Source organism: Metopolophium dirhodum, chromosome 1, assembly GCF_019925205.1.
Source record: "Metopolophium dirhodum isolate CAU chromosome 1, ASM1992520v1, whole genome shotgun sequence".
Lineage (NCBI taxonomy): Eukaryota > Metazoa > Arthropoda > Insecta > Hemiptera > Aphididae > Metopolophium > Metopolophium dirhodum.
In genome coordinates, this window is record NC_083560.1 from 142,906,998 (window position 1) to 142,928,088 (window position 21,091).

General features: G+C 33.0%; 3 protein-coding genes across 3 annotated transcripts in view; all 3 read left to right on the plus strand.

Annotated features, from left to right (window-relative positions):
* Positions 1-21,091, plus strand: part of LOC132935139 (uncharacterized) — a 494,638-nt gene that overhangs the window by 76,855 nt on the left and 396,692 nt on the right. The window lies entirely within an intron of this gene.
* On the plus strand, positions 6,161-10,117 carry LOC132937265 (uncharacterized). Its single transcript, XM_061004107.1, has 2 exons — positions 6,161-7,163; positions 7,658-10,117. The coding sequence occupies exons 1-2, from the start codon at positions 6,564-6,566 to the stop codon at positions 9,470-9,472; spliced, it is 2,415 nt and encodes an 804-aa protein (XP_060860090.1). The 5' UTR covers positions 6,161-6,563; the 3' UTR covers positions 9,473-10,117.
* On the plus strand, positions 12,561-14,057 carry LOC132932990 (uncharacterized). Its single transcript, XM_060999328.1, has 5 exons — positions 12,561-12,634; positions 12,698-12,949; positions 13,111-13,267; positions 13,359-13,622; positions 13,692-14,057. Exons 1-5 carry the CDS (start codon positions 12,561-12,563, stop codon positions 14,055-14,057), a joined length of 1,113 nt encoding a protein of 370 aa, XP_060855311.1.

Consider the following 21,091-nt stretch of genomic DNA (forward strand, 5'->3'; position numbering starts at 1 on the left):
TTTCACCGATATTTTTCTTTATTACGTTTTTAGCTGCTTTGATGGCTGCTTTAAACCCACATCCAGCCCCGATTTTACGTTTCACTTTCATGGCGGTAGTCACGCCCCAAGCTACAGCTTTTTCTTTTAAACTCGAATCTTTAGACTTGAACCTATCCCAGGCTCGTTGTTCTAATATATAATCGGCCTCGTTGCGATCTGCGATAGAGTTACTAAGATCGTATGCAATATCGTGTTCTCTACACGCAGTGTCTAAAGGATTTACCCCTTTATCTCCGCGAGCTAATCGTTTTTTCAAATTTGTGCCAGGTCCACAATATTGATAACCTATAATGAAATATTATTTTTTTATTACTATTACCACGTTAGTATACGTGTATTTACTCTCACCAGGTACGTGAAGCTCTAATGGTAATTTATTTATAAGCGTGTTTATAAGACCAGCACCTTTATTCTTGGTCTTTCTTCGAGCGAGTGACATCGTGTACTGATTACGCTCTTAGTGTTACAGGGATATTTATTTAAAAAATGAAATTCATTAAACAAGATATACAACTCACAGTTGAAAACGTGGACCCACCTACTTCGTATAAAAAACAAAGACATGGTGTATATCTACCTAATACGATTAGAGCCCTTATCATGGGTCCTTCAGGCTGTGGGAAAACTAATTTAATATTCACATTATTAACACATATAAATGGTATACGATTTCACAACGTATACATATATTCAAAAACATTGGATCAATCAAAGTATAAATTATTGAGTGATATTTTATCAGGTATTAATGGAATACAATTATTCACGTTCTACGAAAACGAACAAGTTATCGAACCTGAAAAAGCTTTACCAAACTCTGTGTTTATTTTCGATGATATTATTACTGAAAACCAGAAGATTGCAAGGACTTACTTTTCCAGAGGCCGCCATAATTTAGTAGATGTTTTCTATTTAGCTCAGAGTTATTCAAAAGTACCTAAACAACTTTTACGTGATAACGCAAATTTTATTGTTTTATTTAAACAAGACGAGACAAACCTAAAGCATGTTTACAACGAACATTGCTCTGGTGATGTGTCATATCCCGAGTTTAAAAACTTTTGTACTTTATGTTGGTGTAAAGGAGGATTTGAATTTATTGTCATAAACAAAGACAGTGAACGTGACAATGGTCGCTATCGTCACGGATTCGATACGTTCGTTGTTATATAAACTATTGTTTTTTTATAAGACACTTCATTCACAAATATGTCGTCTAAAGGCGAGGTACTCGGAGAATTGATTAAAGCTAAAGAAAATATTAAACGCAAGTATATTGCATTAAAACATGGAAAAGCCGATATTCAATCTTTTGTATCACAAACACTTCAGCCAATAATCGAACCTCTGAACAAATTACAGACTTCCAAAGTCGATAATGATATGGTTTCCAACGCATCCGACAACCGGTTTACAAACTTTCGTAAATTAGAAGACCAAGAAAAAGATAAAGTATATGGCCCAAAAAAATATTCTAATGGCATTATCAAATTAGGTACAGAAGTAATACAATTTAAAAACGGTGCAATAGTTGTGAGAGAAAACTCTTATCCACTGACACAGGGGCTTAGCGAGTTATTGTGTTCCAGATATCCAATGCAATACTCCGCTAATGACTTAAATACGTATAAAGAAATACTGATTCATACTTCAGCACATTTAACACAGGACGGGACAAAAATTAGGAAGGGTGGTACAAAGTATGAGCAAATTATTAGCAAGCTATTCACCTCGGGTTCGGGTGTGAAATTACAAGCGCATAATTTAGTATATTGGAATGATCCAAACGAGTTGGTTGATAGGTTACGACTTCTTTTAGCCTCACAAGCTGCCGGTAATACAGGGCTTTCCAACGAAATACTTTCAATTTACGAAGAATTGTATGAAACGGGTTTAATAAAACGAATTCCAAATGTCTAAACGCGATATAGCAAACGAACTACACAAACCAGCAAGAAAAAATTATACAAGGCGAAGAGTTAATGTCTATGGTAAAAACGATCTATGGCAGGCAGACTTGGTGGAAATGATACCTTATTCTAAAAAGAATAAAGGCTATAAATATTTTCTAACTATCATAGATTGTTACACGTAATACTCTTTCGCTACCTATACCTTTAAAGTCGAAAACGGCTAAAGAAGTTTCAAATGCAATGTCAAAAATACTACTCAAGCGCTCGCCAAAACTATTACAGGTCGATAACGGTAAAGAATTTTACAATGCGACATTCGATGCGTTGATGAAGAAACACAATATACATAAATATTCTACGTATAGTACAACGAAGGCCTGTATCGTTGAACGCCTTAACAGATCAATTAAAGAAAAAATGTATAGGGAGTTCACTGCACGAGGAACACATGAATGGGTTTCTATTTTACAATCTATGATTAATGAATATAATAATTCAAAACACAGAACAATATCTATGACACCCAGACAGGCTGATAACAATCCTTCTTCGGTAAAATTAAAGCAACGTCCGATTCTTAATGGAAAAATTAAATTTAACATTGGTGATAACGTCCGTATCAGTATATATAAAGGGGTATTTACAAAAGGTTATCTGCCGAGCTGGTCCACAGAAATATTTAAAATAACCAAAATAAACAAGACATCCCCCACTACTTATCAACTACAAGATTATACAGGAAACCCGATTTTAGGTTGCTTCTACTCTGAAGAAATTCAAAAGACCAATCTCCCAAACGATTATTTAGTCGAGAAAATTATCCGTAGGAAGGGAAAACAGATGTTCGTAAAATGGCTAGGGTTTGATAATACGCACAATAGTTGGATAAATACGAGTGACATTAGAAAATAGCATCAGTCGAGCTCTAGGTATGAACGTGTTCGGATGTTCACAGGCTGGTGAAACGAGAAAATTTGTAACAAATCTCGAACAAACCATCAAATCATATTGTATAAGACTAGATAAATTTGGAAATTTACTCGAGGAAAATCATAAGTCTATTCAAATACAAGAAGAACAAGTTGAAACACTTCAATTAACGTGTGATGATATACAAGAGCACCTTATAAAAATCAAAGCATTGTTACAAAATATCAAAGAATATACAGACAAGTTGAAACAAATTCCTGAAGTACTGTCATCCAAATAATAATTATGTCTACTGCCATCATTGATTTCCATTGCATTCTCGGGAGGGATAATAAATACATGATAAAAGAAATTTCTATAGTAGATGTAGAAACATGGGCCACTCAACATTGGATTTTTAAAAATTCAAAATCAATACAAGATAACAAGAGTCGGAAAACTAACAAGTGGTTGGAGCGTAATTATCACAAACTATCTTTGGAATATGGGGATGTTGAGTATGAAGAACTAGGTAGAGTACTGAATTCGCTAAAGTTCAGTTTCATATACGTTAAAGGCGATCAGAAAAAACAACTTATTTTAGAGTATATTCCTCACATCGGGATCATCAATATTGACGACATGGGGTGCCCTCCACTAGACCAAATATGTGATGAAGAAACTTTACCATGCTGTATTTTTCATATGGATTTCAATCCTAAACAATGTTCATTTTATAAAGTATTTAGCCTAAGAAAATGGTTTGTAAATAATTTGTAAAAATAAATATCATATTTATTTATTTTTTTATATCAATGAGTTATTTCTTTATACTATCCTATCCTATCCTATCCTATCCTAACTAGAATCAATTCGATAATAATAATAAATATAATATCCACATGATATCTACAGAGATATTTTACAAAATAAAAAAAAAAAATAATAATAATATCTACAGTGATATTTTACAATATAAAAACAAATCATCTATAATAAATAAAAAAAAAAAAAACTATCTGTCTAGCTCGGCTTCCGGAAGTTGTATTAATTCGGCTTCTGCTTGCTCTAATGTTCTGGTGTCCCTATACAATTCAGAAATATTTAAAGTACAATAAATTAAAATATACAATTATTTCTAACTCACTCTATAGAGTAGTGACCGTGAGGCCAATGTTGCACAGGTTGGCGATGAGGAGATGATTACCGCAGCAAGTCCGAATTTATGACATCATGCGGCAACCATATGCTAAACTATAGCTTTGCAAAATTATTTAAAAATAACCATCCACCCTACAGCTATAAAAAATACGTCCTTGGAAAGAGGAGGTTGTCTTCTATTCTGTGAAAACGTTTTTAGGGATAACAATTGAATTGGTTGGCGATGAGGAGATGATTACCGCAGCAGGTCCGAATTCGTCACATCATGCGGCAACCATATGCTAAACTATAGCTTTGCAAAATTATTTAAAAATAACCATCCACCCTACAGCTATAAAAAATACGTCCTTGGAAAGAGGAGGTAGTCTTCTATTCTGTGAATGTACTTAGGAGGTTAACAATCGTGATGGATGGCGATGAGGAGATGATTACCGCAGAAAGTCCGAATTTATAACATCATGCGGTAACCGTATGCTAAACTATAGCTTTGCAAAATTATTTAAAAATAACCATCCACCCTACAGCTATAAAAAATACGTCCTTGGAAAGAGGAGGTTGTCTTCTATTCTGTGAATGTACTTAGGAGGTTAACAACTCGACCTCACCACCACTTTATGCAAATTGTAAGTATCCAAAATGCATTTCCCAAAAAGGGGACATCTTAAGGGTCTTCGTCACTAGATTTTTCAAGCGCTAAAATGGTCTTTGAATTTCCAAAAATAAACACGGTTCAATCTATTCGATTTCAATTTTGAAAACTGTTCTGAACTCGTTACCTAGTCTTCTGTGTTTACACCAGATCATTTTTAATAATAAATATTTTTTAATTAAATACAAGCTATTAAGGAACTGATATTTTAAGAATTTAAAACAGCTATAAAAAGCTTAATATTAGATTATTTCAAAATGTATCTGGTGTGAACTTAGATTAAGATCTTGGCTTTAATTTTGTATAGGTATGTTATTTCTCTAAACCTGCCTCGGAAGCCGTAAATATGGAAATACTAGAACATGTTTATTGATATAATGATAGATATAAAATAATTTGTTGCACAACCTGTGCTGCTCAACAATTCCAACGGCGACCAAGATTATTAAATCCCCCACTCCTTATTCCTGGAAATGCGTCGACGGACGCGACTCGCGGCACGAGCGATAACACGACAGCTGCCGCCCGCCCGCCTGGCTATTTTTATCCATTGCTTTTGTATACACAATACAGCCTACTAATTGATTATTATTATGAAAATCATTTCCGTCTTGAGCTTCAAACGTGAACATTGAAATGAATTCGAGTAATTCCAATACGAGAATATGCAAAAAAAAGAGAGGGTTTCCATCAAAAAAGAAGAAATCTAAGATAATAGGTTCACAAAGCTTGTTTAAAAGTCGATGGACAAGGTACATATTTTATTATTATATTTTTTTATGGTGTATAGTAAATGCTAATATAAACAACCAGTGAAAATGTCATGGTCATGTGTTTTAAAGTTACACTAAAAACCAAAATCGGATTTTGTCAAAAACCGATTTTGCGTGAAAAATTCAGTTTTTGTTTAAATTTTTTTTTTTTGTTTTTGTTTAAAATTACGTATTTATTTGACCTCCCCAATGCACCAACTAGATTCACTTTCCCATCGAACAAGATACTGAAGTAGAAAATCGAAGCATTATTTCGACTACTTATCGTGTACACAGACACAAATAAAAAAAAATAAAACATACATAATTGTTAAAATCAATACATTCATCGCTCCACTCAGAATCTAAAATAGACGTCATATTGAATATTATTATACTATAGGTATAACAAATAATAACCATTTCAAAATTTGGATTTTTTTGCCCTTTTTTTTACACATGAATTATTAACGATTCACTATCAAACGGTTTTATATTTTTGTTATTATTAAAAATAGTAGTTTTATAAATAGGTCTATTTTTTAATTTATTTTTAATTAGTAGTCATATAAAAAGGAAACCTTCGCCAAATGTTTGATTTGGCCTTTTATTTACTCATTATATAGGCTATAGGTTTTTGAAAAAATTTGGTTAAACCTGCTGTATGCAACCGCCAACCCACCCTAATTGAAAAATAAATTACTTGTATCAAAATAAAATATATTACAATTTAAATAAAATGTATCATAGACTTAACCATATTATTATAGTGACTTAATCTATGACCGAAGTCCACTACAACCCTACTATACAGCAGAGCGAGTTCCCGGTTTTTTTTTTAAATTAACTTCTACATTTTTAGTATGGTGTAAATATTACGAACATTTTAATGATTAACAAGATATATAATTAATTGTGGTTTAGTTTTATATATACGTATATACTTTTAATTTATCCAGAGAGCACAGTGATCAAACTTCTTCAAATACACAAATTTCAGTCTCACCTGTACCTGTTGATGTAGTTCCAAATCCTGCTCTAACTGAAAATTGTACACCTGCTATTTCCCAAGCTGCAAAAGTCTCTTTTTCATTATCTCAAGATGATGTTAACCTAGCCCAACCATTAGCTACGTCTATGGAATATGACGTAAATTCTGATGTTGATACGCACAAGCTAGAAACAAGTATTTCACCTATCAAGAATCATGAACACACTATAGTTGGACGACGAATTTTAGATTTAGCTTATATATGTCAACAAATTAAAGAAAAAGATAATCACGACCCATACGGTTGCTCATTTAAGGACATGGTTTGTGTCAATGAAAAAAAAATTGGTTTAAAATCATCTTTTGCATTTAAATGCAATTTTTGTCTGAAAACATATACAATTGACTCGGAAAGTTCAGAAGCGAATATGACGGATATAAATATTGCTGCAGTAGCTGGTATAATGAATGTGGGTGGAGGATTTAGTCAGCTTCAAACTATGACCGCTTCTTTGGAAATACCTCCCTTAAGTCAGTTTGTGTACAATAAGTCACATGATATAGTTTGCAAATCATTTAATGAATGTGCTCTTAAAGAAATGGAGGCAGCTGCAAAAGAAGAAGCTCAACTAGCCGTAAGTGCCGGAGACATAGATACTGACGGAACTCCCCTTATTTCAGTAGTTGCAGATGGATCCTGGTGCAAACGGTCTTACAGGTCAACTTACAATTCATTATCAGGCGCTGTAAGTTGATATTATATTCTTATTTTAATTTAATAAATTTATGATATGCTATACAAAAGTAATATATTTTACTATTTTTAGTATACCTAAGTATATTACAGTAGGTTGAATTAATTTTTGCCAAAAACATTGCATTTGAAAATTGTGTGTAGGTATATACCCATTTTATATATAAAATGTAATAATATAATATGTTTTTAATGTTTCAAATATACCCATAAATAATATTTTTTAGTTACAGCAAAATAAATAAAATCGTTATTCTTCATTTAAATAACTAATTTTGTCGAAATTTGAACTTAAAATATCTATACCTATAAGAACTTGTGTTGATACATTTTTTTAGAGTTTTTGGTTATAATATGAACTACTCATGAGAAACCTTGTAATTTTTCTAGATACTGTTTACAATATTGTACATATTATAATTAAATAATAGATTATATTATGTTCTTATTAAATATTTAAAATTGTTTTTATTTTTGTATATTTAGGCTGCAATAATTGGGTATAGAACGAAAAAAGTTTTATTTTTGGGAGTAAAAAATAAATACTGTTCAATCTGTATTCGTTCTGGTCTTGGTTCAAAAGAAGTTAAAGAACATTGTTGCACTAAAAATTGGTCGGATAAAAATGGATCGTCGGGTATGGAAGCAGCTGTAATAGTTGAAGGTTTTAAACAAAGTGAACCTATGTATGGTATAAGGTATCAAAAATTGATAGCCGATGGAGACTCAAGCGTATACAAAAAAATTTTAGAAGCAAGGCCTTATAAAAATTTAACTGTACAAAAAGTTGAATGCCGTAACCACCTTCTTCGTAATTTTTGTAACAAACTTAGAGATATAACTACGAAAAAACAAGCAGGTCAATTAGCTCATAGAAAATTGTTATCACGTAATATTCTACGAATGCGAAAAGGTATAGTGAAAGCTATTGAATATAGAAAAAAAGAAAATTCAGTTATAGGACTCAGAAATGATATTTTAAATGTTGTCAATCATGTTTTCGGTGATCATAGTAGTTGCTCAAAATATTTTTGTGACATAACCGACGATAATAATTCAAACGATATTAATTACATGGAAAAAATTTTTAGTACAGATAGAGTGTTTATAGATAGCGTAATGCAACCTATTAGGTATCTTGCTAGACATACTTCAAGCTTGATACTGAATGTTGACAGCAATATAGTTGAATCTTTTAATGCCATTATTGCAAAACTTATAGGAGGGAAAAGAGTGAATTTTGCTCTAAAAGGGTCATACGCTGGACGTTGTGCGATTGCTACAGTTACTAAAAATTCTAAAAGACCTTTTTATTCTTTGCACAAGACAATTTTAAAAAATAGTCCCTTTAAAAAATTGCCATCAGTGAAAATGGAAATAACACGACGAGATAATCAATTTCGTCAAAATAATCGCTTGACGAAAAATAAAAGGTTTAAAAAAAAATTATTTGGTGTGAATGACTCAAATGCTTCATATGGAGAAAATTCAATGAAACCAGATATGAATGAAAATGAATATAATATAGAAAAATTGGAAGTCATTGAGTCCATGAAAAAAATTGCTGCACAAAGAGAGGTAATAGAAAGACAAACTGTTAACCAAAGTTCTTGTCAGAATTGGTTGGACATTAGGCGTAAATTACTTACTGCTTCAAACTTTGGAAGCATAATTAACCGTCGTCCAGACACGGGTTGTGAAAATCTAATAAAAAATTTAATTTATACTAGTGATGTTGATACAATAGCAATGGAGTATGGAAGAAATCATGAAAATGAAGCTAAAATTTGTTTAGAAAATTTACTAAGTATAAAAATAAGAGAGTGTGGATTGTTCATTGATGAGTTTAATTATTTCATTGGAGCAACTCCAGATGGATTAATTGATGAAGATGGCTTGGTCGAAATAAAATGTCCTCAATCAGCTGCAGATCTGACTCCCGAAGAAGGAATTGAAAAAAAAAAAATTAGCTGTTGGAAAAAAACTAATAATGGGACCACTTATGAAATTAAAAAAAATCATAAGTGGTATTACCAAGTACAGGGACAGTTAAATGTTTGTCAAAGGGATTATTGTATTCTCGCCGTGTGGACAAAAAAAGGAATGAAGTATGAAATAATTAAAAGGGACATTCATTTTTGGACTACTATCATGTTGCCGAAACTTCAAAATTTTTTTTTCAATTGCTTTTTGCCGGAATTGGTCGACCCGAGGCACTCACGTAGTATGCCAATACGGAATCCAGAGTACATAATTAGAGCACAAGAAGAAAAAAAAAATAAACGTTTAAAGCTTCTTTAATATTTTGTTTTAAGTAATATTGAGTTTTGTTAAAGTATATAGTTTAAGTATATACAAATATTAAGTTTTTTTTTACAATGTACCTTAACATATTATGAAATCGTCTATACGTTAAAATAAAATAAAAATATTATTTATATATTCGTTTATGATTTATTGTCTTACTTATATATACACATATACATTACAAACATAAATTAATATAATTAATGACTAAGGGACATTCGTATTGCCGGTTGTACTAGGTTTCTACTAAATGCTATTCACTGACGACTGACCGTGAGAGGTGGAACATTTAAATTATTATATCCCCAAAATACCTATTGATTTGCATAGTAATAATATTGGAATACAAGCGTATATAATAATAGGTCAATAAAAGTATAATAGGTTATGCGTCTGTAAAAATAAAATTACCAAAGCGTATGCGAAGCGTACCGTAAATTATTAAATAAATCGAACGTTGCGTCGCGCTTGAATTGTGTAGTCAATACGAGTAGTATTGAGAGAATGATGCGCCGCTCCCGGAGACGGTTTCAATCACTCGCTCACGCGTCGGTAAGCGACCGAAGTGGGCGTGGTATAAAGCATTGCGTGAGAGGTTTTACGACATCTAGTGAGCGTTGTTACGTTTTAGTTTTACTGTCGAAGACCCTTAACGAAGCCAGTGATGTGCTTTGGTAAGGCGTAGTACAATATTTAGATTTTTAATGACTTATAAACCTATAGATATCTACCGGCATAGTGCAAATTACGTTCGCCCGGCATTTTATTTATATTAATATAATAATGTGAGTGTATAATAGTGTATTATGCTTTAGCAGTACCTCGGTATATTAATTTGTATGCTCACACGTGTATTTTAATAGGTGAGCGAAACCAGTGCTCGACTTGGGGGGGACGCAGGGGGACGGAGTACACCAACTAATTTTTCAGAAACTTTAGCGTACCTCTCCTTTTATTTTTAAGGGGAACGCACGGGACTAATAATCCGACGTAATAATTCTCACTAATCTATGTGTTAAATCGTCTGACATCTAATATATTCGTGGTAATATATGGAGACACGCATCCGTGGAAATAGACAGAGAGACGGTGCAATAACAAGAACTCCACGCAATTCATTCGCTTCTCTACGAGATTACTGTCACGACGTCGGCATTTTTCTCATCTCTGCCACCTTACCGTCAGGACGACATGCAAGTCAACAACTGTAAGTATTTAATTAGTTTATTATTTTATTAGTATATTGGTTTTACAATGGTGTATGTTTTTTTTTTTATTTTTTTTTTTTTTTTTCTCTGCTCCGCGCGGTGAACCGTATTTTTGACCAAGCATAACTTAGAATAATTAAAATAAAAAAATTACAAATTATATTAACTTCTTATTTATTTAATATGCAATAGCTTTATAGCGGCAGTCCTTGAGTGCCACTTGTTTTTTTTTTTTTTTTGTATCAATATTATGCTATTATCGGTGGAGTTTTGTAATATACAAAGGGTTTCTTTACCTACGTCGGTTTTTTTTTTAATAATTTTTCAAAGTTATAGTTTAGCATAGGTAGGCTAGTGGTGGAAAGTAATATTTCATGGACATCGTAATTCTTAGTTGTTAATTATGTGACTGTTACACCGAGTAGCCGACGTGTATACCAATCGATAGATATGCTACTTATAAAAGTTGGTACAAGAATTGTATTTTTGGTGACTGTTCAAAGTGGAAATACTGTCAGTGGCGTAGCCAGCGGGTAGGCCTGGTAGGCCCGGGCCTACCCACTTTTTTCCAAAAAAAAAATTTTTATCCTATTAAATATGTAGTATATATGACTATAATATGTATTTAAAAATTAAAATAATAGAATTAATATATCGTAAATACGGTTTTAATTAACGAAATTAAATCCTGATAGTTTTTAATCGGTTCTTAAAATCAGTTAAATAATGACACGTCTTTTATTTTGAGTGTTATGGTTTAATAACCATGATACTTTTTTATTTTATAAAACTATTCATTAGTTATCCTTACATCAAAATATCGGGCCTACCCAGAAAAAAGTGTCTAGCTATGCCACTGAATACTGTACCGGCATAAATGTGCTCAATACCCCAAACTGCAACCATACCACTTGCAGACCTCTAAGTCTAAGAGTCGACTTAATACGAACGTCATTTTAAATTCAAATTTGGCAAAATTACATATTTAAACCAAGAATAACTATTTTTTTTTAATTTTTTTTTTATAGTTTTTAAAAACACTCCGATAGAAAGGAACTATGCGGTTACGGAAAAAAAATACAATTTCCTAATGATAGACTGCCCATTTTGCAAAAAGTCGTTTATTTACGAGTCATCGCTTATATTGCATATGAAAACGCATTGCCAAACATCAACAGTGTCATTAAATAAAAGAAAACATTTGACAAATGAGGTATAAATGTTTTATTTTTTTAACAGCATTGGTGTTTTGTTATTTTTTTGACGTAAATCTTACCAGTAAATAAATCTTATAGAACATGGTTAAGCTGCTCGCAGCGGCAATACCGAATGGCGGGGTAACACAGAGTAGCGAATCACTATTGTGGTTCGTGAAAAGTTTTGACTGCAGGGTCGATAGTGTTGAAAATCTTAATTCTTTTATCAAGAACAACCTTGGTGACATTCAATTCCACGTATACGCTAACACTGAAGTAGGTAAAAAAAAATTTATATATACAATATATTATATACAATAATACATTTTTTACAGGCGCCATCAAGGTATACAAATATTAGAAAGGCAATCGATTACATAGGGGAGGAGAATGAGGAAGAAACAATTTTAGGGGGGGGAATACATAAAATTAAAATCTTTAGCTTCAAAATTCGTCAATAAAACTTTCAGCAAAAAATTGGGGAAAAAATTTATTTCAAATCAAATTAAATCTACAGTTAAATTATTCCAAAATGGTTCGGTACAATGTCACTCAAAATTTATTTCTTTACAAAAATCGTTACCAATTAATCCGGAAACCTCATATTTAGACCCATTTTTTAAAGACTTTTTTCAACCTCAGCCTCCTCCCCTATGTAATCACTCGTCTAAATTGGATATGAGTACGGCTCTGGCATTAAACCACAGCCTCAATCAACATTTAATGTACAATTTGAATGTACATCCAAAAAAGTGAGTGAAATGGTTCATAGGTTATTTACAAACTTCTTATTTACTATTTTTTTTATTTTTCAGTGATGCAATTTGTACGCTTCTCGATCAAAAGATCTGGCTGGTGAAGACTGAACTGGTGGTGAGGTACATCGCCAGATTTCAGTCATCAATTGAAGGCATAGTGAAATGGTCTCATATGGTGGTGAATGCGACGGAGACCATTCACCACCGTATGTTGTGTATGTTGGATTTGGACTTCCAATGCTTTATTTCTAGCCTGGACACCTGGTGGAAATTTTACCATACTGTGGATGATGTGAATTTGCAAATGGGGTAAGTGTTGAGACCAGTATTCCGATTAAATCTAAGACATTTGTAATTCACTCTTAGAATCAAAAATAAAAATTATGAATTATTACAAGAAAATGTATTCCAAAAGCCAGTTATATCTGACACACCTCGTATACTTTTAACATAATATTTTAACATTATAGATGTCCAGGAGAAAATCATTCGGCACACAATATAATTATCGACAAGGAGTGTATGGCTATGTTTCGCCTACCTCCTGTCGATAATTATAATGAAACATTAATATTAGCATGCACCTACTTGTACTTTTCATATTCTAAAAGCCCTTCCAATCACACTGTAAGTATTTATATTCCTATTAAAACATTTTTTTTTGTTTTTATTTTACACATTTAAATACATTATTCACATATCTAACTATTAATTTCAGCTTAATACACTTTTCAACCATGTAAAAATTGTCATGACCATGTGCAATCATCCATTCACCACTAAGACAAATTTCAAATTCACCATCAATAGTTTAATAAATCAAAAATATATATCCACCCATCAAATTCATAAAAAAACCACATATCATATTGAAAATCTACCAAAAATTAAATCACTTTTTTCGAAACACTATGACACTACCATCAATAGAATCATCAACATAACACAAGAAGAGTATATAACAACTGCCATGCAGCATAGTGTAAGAAAAACTTTTTATAGTTCACAAATTCAAATAATTTATATAATTGTTTTTTGTCTTCTGTTTCAGTTACCAACAACACTGTGGAAAAACACACCTCATAAACCATCATATATCAACAAAGAATACACGTTCAACAAATTACTCAGAAAAACTAAATTTATCTCATCTTTTTTAAACTCATTGACATTGACACTGAACAACACGACAACAGACATACACACAGCATACAAACAAAATTTAAAAACTTACAAACAACATTTAGACATACTTCTAACAACACATCCACTACAAGACACAACATTAACCTTTGAGGAACTACTTAAAATAACAACAAACGATCAACACGAAATACCAACACATAACACACATAACACACACACACCAACTAAAATCAGCCCGCTACGTACATATATTAACGAATATTATATTTGATTTTTTACAATCATGACAAAATGAAAAAAATCCAAATGATGCTTCCATAAAAATAAAATATACAGTAAGCATTGTTATTACCATTATCATTTGTACAATCACTGCTATCATCATCATCATCGTCGACGTCACTATTCTGATCATCACTTTTGTTTATATTAATTGAGTCTATCCCAGTTAGCTGTGTGACTTTATGCTGCTCGATGTCACTTTTGTTTATATCCTGTAAGTATATACCTGCATCACACCTTTTTACAATGATGGAAATGTAGCGATGGACTCTACAAAATAGCAAAAAAAAAACATTTAGGTATAATTTGTTAGTAAGTACATTAATGTCGCCATCCATCATGATTGTTAACCTCCTAAGTACATTCACAGAATAGAAGACAACCTCCTCTTTCCAAGGACGTATTTTTTATAGCTGTAGGGTGGATGGTTATTTTTAAATAATTTTGCAAAGCTATAGTTTAGCATACGGTAACCGCATGATGTCATGAATTCGGACTTTCTGCGGTAATCATCTCCTCATCGCCATCCATCACGATTGTTAACCTCCTAAGTACATTCACAGAATAGAAGACTACCTCCTCTTTCCAAGGACGTAATTTTTATAGCTGTAGGGTGGATGGTTATTTTTAAATAATTTTGCAAAGCTATAGTTTAGCATACGGTTGCCGCATGATGTGACGAATTCGGACCTGCTGCGGTAATCATCTCCTCATCACCAACCAATTCAAATGTTATCCCAAAAAACGTTTTCACAGAATAGAAGACTACCTCCTCTTTCAAAGGACGTATTTTTTATAGCTGTAGGGTGGATGGTTATTTTAAAATAACTTTGCAAAGCTATAGTTTAGCATACGGTTGCCGCATGATTTGGAGTAAGTCAAAAGTTTTCAACGGGGGGGGGGGGGGGGGTACAAACGGTATATCGGTGCGGGATTACATGGGTAAAATACTGATTTTGACCCCACTACAAGTCTAATAGGCTTCCCAGGGGACTTAAAACTATTTGGGGGTATAGAGTAAGTTATGTAGAGTCGAGGGATATCTTTTTGAAAGCGGTAGTACCAAATTTGGATTTTTAGTAATTTTATTTCGTATTATAAGTGCCGGGCGAACGCAATTTGCATTACTCCGGTATAAACGATAGGCAATTGCGTTAACGTATGGCAAGCCATCAACACAATATTCCCTCTCTACGGTCACACTGCAACGAGTGGCCCCGTATTTCTTATTATCAAATTAATCTGATAACCGCTGGATTGTAATGCAATATCGTGGTGTTTTTCCACAGTGTTGTTGGTAACTGAAACAGAAGACAAAAAACAATTATATAAATTATTTGAATTTGTGAACTATAAAAAGTTTTTCTTACACTATGCTGCATGGCAGTTGTAATCACAAACTATACAAGCAAGTGATGGTGGTAAGCAAGTGCAATATAAACCCTACGATACCATTTAAATTCACATGCAAAGGTCATGGCATTTAAGTGTGAACATTGTCCTGCGGAATTCTGCAATCCATGGAGCTAATCAAGGCACAAAAAAGAGAAGGTAATAAATTAAAACTTAGATAATTTGATGTACTTGAAATATTATAATTTCTATTTTTTATTTTACAGCATAAAAATCAATGAACTGTGAAAACAGTTCGATGGATTATGGCTACAGGCGAAACCACCTTAATAAAAAAAACGCGCTTATTTGTAAGACCCCTTGGGTAGTGTGGAATTACACTTATATGTTGTACTCAATATATGAAGACTCAATCACATCCATCTGCAAGAATGATTCATACGTGTACGGAGGCTGCCATTTTGGAAAATATATGCTAACAGATAGGTAAATAAAAAAAAGTAGTATTTTATGGATAATGTTCCTGTATGTATTTTTTTATAGCTGAAATTTCATTTTAAAATTGTAATGTTGAACCAGAAAATGTTACTGTTGATGAAGGAGATTTTGAAGTTGATGTTTGAATATAATTTTGTAAATTTTGATTGTGATGATTTTTAATTAATTGAAAGTGGAAAAAAAATTTAAATTATTCAGTACATCGGTTCTTATTGATCTGAAATGAAAAAAAAAATAATTAAATTAGGTCTTAATAAAATAAATCTTTGCCATTAACTGAAGTATTTAACTATTTTATGCAAAATTATTTTATTATTTGAATTCATAAGGCTGAATTATTTAAGTTTACATTGTTTTAATACATAATATTATTATGTTATTCAACAATATACAATACGTTTTTGTTTTTATTATTTAAAACATGTTATAATTATTGATTTTTGAGTTCATAAATCTGAAGTTTAGGTATGTAATTATGTGTTACACTCATGCATCTAAAATACAATTAAACAATATAGGTACACTAGTATATCATCGTATTACCTATAGTCTATACTCTATAGGTTAAATGTGACTGTTTAAATATTTTTTTAACGATTAGGATAAATTTACATTTTATAAACTATTACTTTTATTTGTTTTTTACAGTATTTAATACATTTTTACAAAAAAGAATATTTTTTCATAAAAGAATATTTTTGCATATTAAAGAATATTTTGATGAAATTATAGAGCATAGAAACATCTTATTTCTAAGGTTTTAAGTGCATATAAATCCGGTCTCTACTTATGACTATAATGTTTTGCAAAATTGCACAACCATTTGCATAACCCTGATATCTGTTCATTGAATATAAAGTATTGATTAGTACTATGTGTTAATAATATTACAACACCGTAGGTGGTCTTCTACATGTACATTAGTCAGAATAGATGCAACAATATACTGATTTAGTATGATTTCACATATGAACCATGTTCAAGATTTCCTAACGAAAATGCGTATGGTGCGAAAGTGGTATGTGCCAAAAAAATTCTACCACAAGAACATTTGAAAACATTGGCCGGGCAACACTTCAAATTTCACTCTTGATTCTTTTGAAACAGCTGTTTAAAAAAATTAAATGTTATTGATATTAAGTAAATCACAATAATATGTATATTATATTAATTACAACTACTCTTACGGTCATACACAGTGCTGCACTAAGTTAATGTATTTGAGTTGCTGGCAAATTCGATAGCGTCCACCCTCCATGCTATCTACTATTTTATATCTGTGATATCAATTTCCTTTTGTACGGTATGTGAATGTGGCTACTGTTGTCTGTTCCCCAGCGATCGTAGCAGCTATTGTACTATATGTATTATAAAATTAATTATTTGTATTTGTATATGATTATAGTAATAATAATATAATAAGACAATAATAATAATAATATTTACAGATACTTACAAGATTCACAGATATACATAATTTAATCCAATTCATAGTGGTAGAGGGAGAGGAGAACAATACAATTAACTTTTTATTAAAATTATTATAATTATTTTTATTAATATAAATAATAAATATAAAATAATATTATATTATACTATTATTATACTATTATGATATTGTATACTATTATATATTTTGATTACTTATACTAAATAATAATTAATGTTTGCGGTTTTCCAAAGGGCGGAGTTCTATTAATCGAATAGGCATAGACACTTGGTGCTGTCCATTTCCAACTCCCTTACATATCATCTTATCGTACCTTATATTTAAATTTAAGTAGGACAATCCCTCCTATGTAATTAGTGCTTCCTTGCAGATTTGGGATTGTACCTTATTTATGCTAAACTATAATAACATCTTTATTTCTTAATACTAATTGTTTTACAAACATCATTGTTTAATCCTACACTATATTATATCCGGTACATATATGACGCACAAGTTCATTTCAATATCTAAACCTGTAGAATTATTTTGAATACATTACATTTTCATTACAGCAGTAAGTATGGATATCGAGCAGGATAAAGTCACACAGCCAACTAGTAAAGACTTACAGGATATAAACAAAAGTGACAATAGTGATGGTGAGAGTATTGATGATGATGATGATGATGATGAAAGTGATTCCAGAAATTTGAATACCAATACAGGTAATAACAATGCTCACTGTATATTTTATTTTTATGGAAGCATCATTTGGATTTTTTTCATTTCCAGTTAATGCATACCAATGTGACCGATGTCCCAGAAAGTTCAAATTTCAATCATTGCAATCACCTAGCAATCACCTGGTTGTTTGCAATCACCTAGCAATCACCTGGTTGTTTGCAATCACCTAGCAATCGCCTAGCAATCACCTGTGTCCCGCAATCACCTGGTTGTTTGCAATCACCGATCAATCACCTGTGTCCTGTGCAATCACCTAGCAATCACCTGGTTGTTTGCAATCACCTAGCAATCACCGAGCAATCACCTATATCTCGCAATCACCTAGCAATCACCTGTGTCTCGCAATAGCCTAGCAATCACCTAGCAATCACCTGGTTGTTTGCAATCACCTAGCAATCACCGATGCAAATATATTATGAATTAATTAATTAAATACCGAATAGTTGTGCGATCGACTTGAAACCTGTACCATTAGATTACAGACGTTTCAGACTACTATACCTGCTATTAGTAAAAATACTAAAAACCCTGGAGGCACCGAGTGGACGGCTGTAAGTTAGGCATCGGGCAGCGGTAATATTTGTGACCCCCCGTAAACCAAACTTCTCCGCCCAATGACTCTAACGGTATTCATTTCCGCAAAAATTTGAAAACTGAAAAGTATTCGGGGGATTGAGTTCTATACAATTGCAGTGTTCAAATACAGCGATTTGAGAGTCAAAGCACCCACCAATGCCGGGAGCAAACCACGAATCATCGACCTTAGACCTTATATAATAATTGAGCCATTTGTAGAATGCGCCCGGCATGAGTGGGTGCTTTGACTTTCGAATTGCTGTATTTGAACACTACAATTGTATAGAACTCAATCCCCCGAATACTTTTCAGTTTTCAAATTTTTGCGGAAATGAATACTGTTAGAGTCATTGGGCGGAGAAGTTTGGTGTACGGGGGGTCACAAATATTACCGCTGCCCGATGCCTAACTTACAGCCGTCCACTCGGTGCCTCCATGGTATTCAGTATTTTTACACGAAACTAGCAGGGATGGTAGCCAGGAACATTTGCAATAAAACAGTGAAGGTTTCAAGTCGGTAGTCCTATTATTCGGTATTTAATTAATTTTTATCATAGAAATTTGCACAGTTGCCGGGTGATTCCACGGTGCACGGCCAACTTACAGCCGTCAGCTCACTGTGTACAGAGTTTTTAGTATTTTTACACGAAACTAGCAGGGATGGTAGCCAGGAACATTTGCAATAAAACAGTGAAGGTTTCAAGTCGGTAGTCATATTATTAGATTTTTAATTAATTTCTGCTGTGTCCCGCAATCACCTGGTTGTTCGCAATCACCGATCAATCACCTGTGTCCTGTGCAATCACCTAGCAATCACCTGGTTGTTTGCAATCACCTGGTTGTTTGCAATCACCTAGCAATCACCGATCAATCACCTGTGTCCTGTGCAATCACCTAGCAATCACCGATCAATCACCTGTGTCTCGCAATCGCCTAGCAATCACCTGTGTCCTGTGCAATCACCTAGCAATCACCTGGTTGTTTGCAATCACCTAGCAATCACCTGGTTGTTTGCAATCACCTAGCAATCACCTAGCAATCACCTGTGTCCCGCAATCACCTGGTTGTTTGCAATCACCGATCAATCACCTGTGTCCTGTGCAATCACCTAGCAATCGCCTAGCAATCACCTGTGTCCTGTGCAATCACCTAGCAATCACCTGGTTGTTATGTAAATATGTGCCAGCTGCATTTTGTAACCATGCATGCCGTTCAAATGCCGTGTTAAAATGCATAAACAAAAAGAGGACAGGAGTTGTTACTACAAGACAGATCAATGTGGGAGAAGAAATAACAGTATTTTATGGTCGAAACTACTTTGAAAACCACAACACTCTATGTAGTCAGTGTAAGTAATGCATGTTTTATAAATGGAATAATTAAATTATTTAAACCTCATTTTATTTTTTAGTGTCACATATCTGTTTGTCGGCCGAGAGTACTGCTGAAATATTGCAAGACGCGTCAGACGACCACCAATCTCCCGTACAACCGATCGTCAATGTTTGCACATCAACAACCATTCATGATGACCCACCAATAGTTAAAGATAATTACGCCAAACGTATTTTAAAATGTAAATTTAATTTTATATATTGTAGTTGTTTTGAACATTATTAGATGTTTTTTGCTGATTTTAGCTTTGAAATGCATTTCAACACGGTCAAAAAAAATTTTCCTGAGATCCCATTTACCAAAACACATCTTTAATGAGTATCGAAACTATAAGAATGTGTTCGACAAATTGTTTTTTTCGGACTGTAAGTATTTAACCTAGTAACCTTTGATACATGTAAGTGTTAATTTTCTCCATGTACTTTTATAAGGATAACATTATGTTTTATATTTTAGTGATTGCACAGGACACAGGTGATTGCTAGGTGATTGCACAGGACACAGGTGATTGCTAGGTGATTGCGAGACACAGGTGATTGCACGGTGATTGCTAAAATCTCGTTGTCCAGTATCGGACGCCTGGAGTATGGTCGATCGCCGATTGCCTAACTTACAGCCGTCCACTCGGTGCCTCCAGGGTTTTTAGTATTTTTACCAATAGCAGGTATAGTAGTCTGAAACGTCTGTAATCTAATGGTACAGGTTTCAAGTCGATCGCACAACTATTCGGTATTTAATTAATTAATTCATAATATATTTGCATGACGTCCGGGTGATTGCCGCGATTGCCCACACCTCAAGTTTATGACTTATCTCTAAATATAATTATTCTATAATAACAGCGGGATTCCCGCATACCGATAACATCTATGTGAACGCCGCCGCCGCCGCCGGCAACCATCCGCTCCTTATTAAAGTACTGTTTCTGTGATATATGCCAGTATGTCGGCCGAGAGTACTGCTGAAATGTTGCAAGACGCGTCAGACGACCACCAACCACCTGTACAACCGTCAGTCGAAAGTAC

What these genes read in the sequence shown, in the direction of transcription:
- LOC132932990 (XM_060999328.1), top strand. Translation starts at nt 12,561, where the DNA reads ATGAGTACGGCTCTGGCATTAAACCACAGCCTCAATCAACATTTAATG. An exon ending in GATGTGAATTTGCAAATGGG is followed by an intron (nt 12,950 to 13,110) that starts GTAAGTGTTGAG and finishes TTAACATTATAG; the next exon opens with ATGTCCAGGAGAAAATCATT. An exon ending in CAACTGCCATGCAGCATAGT is followed by an intron (nt 13,623 to 13,691) that starts GTAAGAAAAACT and finishes CTTCTGTTTCAG; the next exon opens with TTACCAACAACACTGTGGAA.
- LOC132937265 (XM_061004107.1), top strand. Translation starts at nt 6,564, where the DNA reads ATGGAATATGACGTAAATTCTGATGTTGATACGCACAAGCTAGAAACA. An exon ending in ACAATTCATTATCAGGCGCT is followed by an intron (nt 7,164 to 7,657) that starts GTAAGTTGATAT and finishes TTGTATATTTAG; the next exon opens with GCTGCAATAATTGGGTATAG.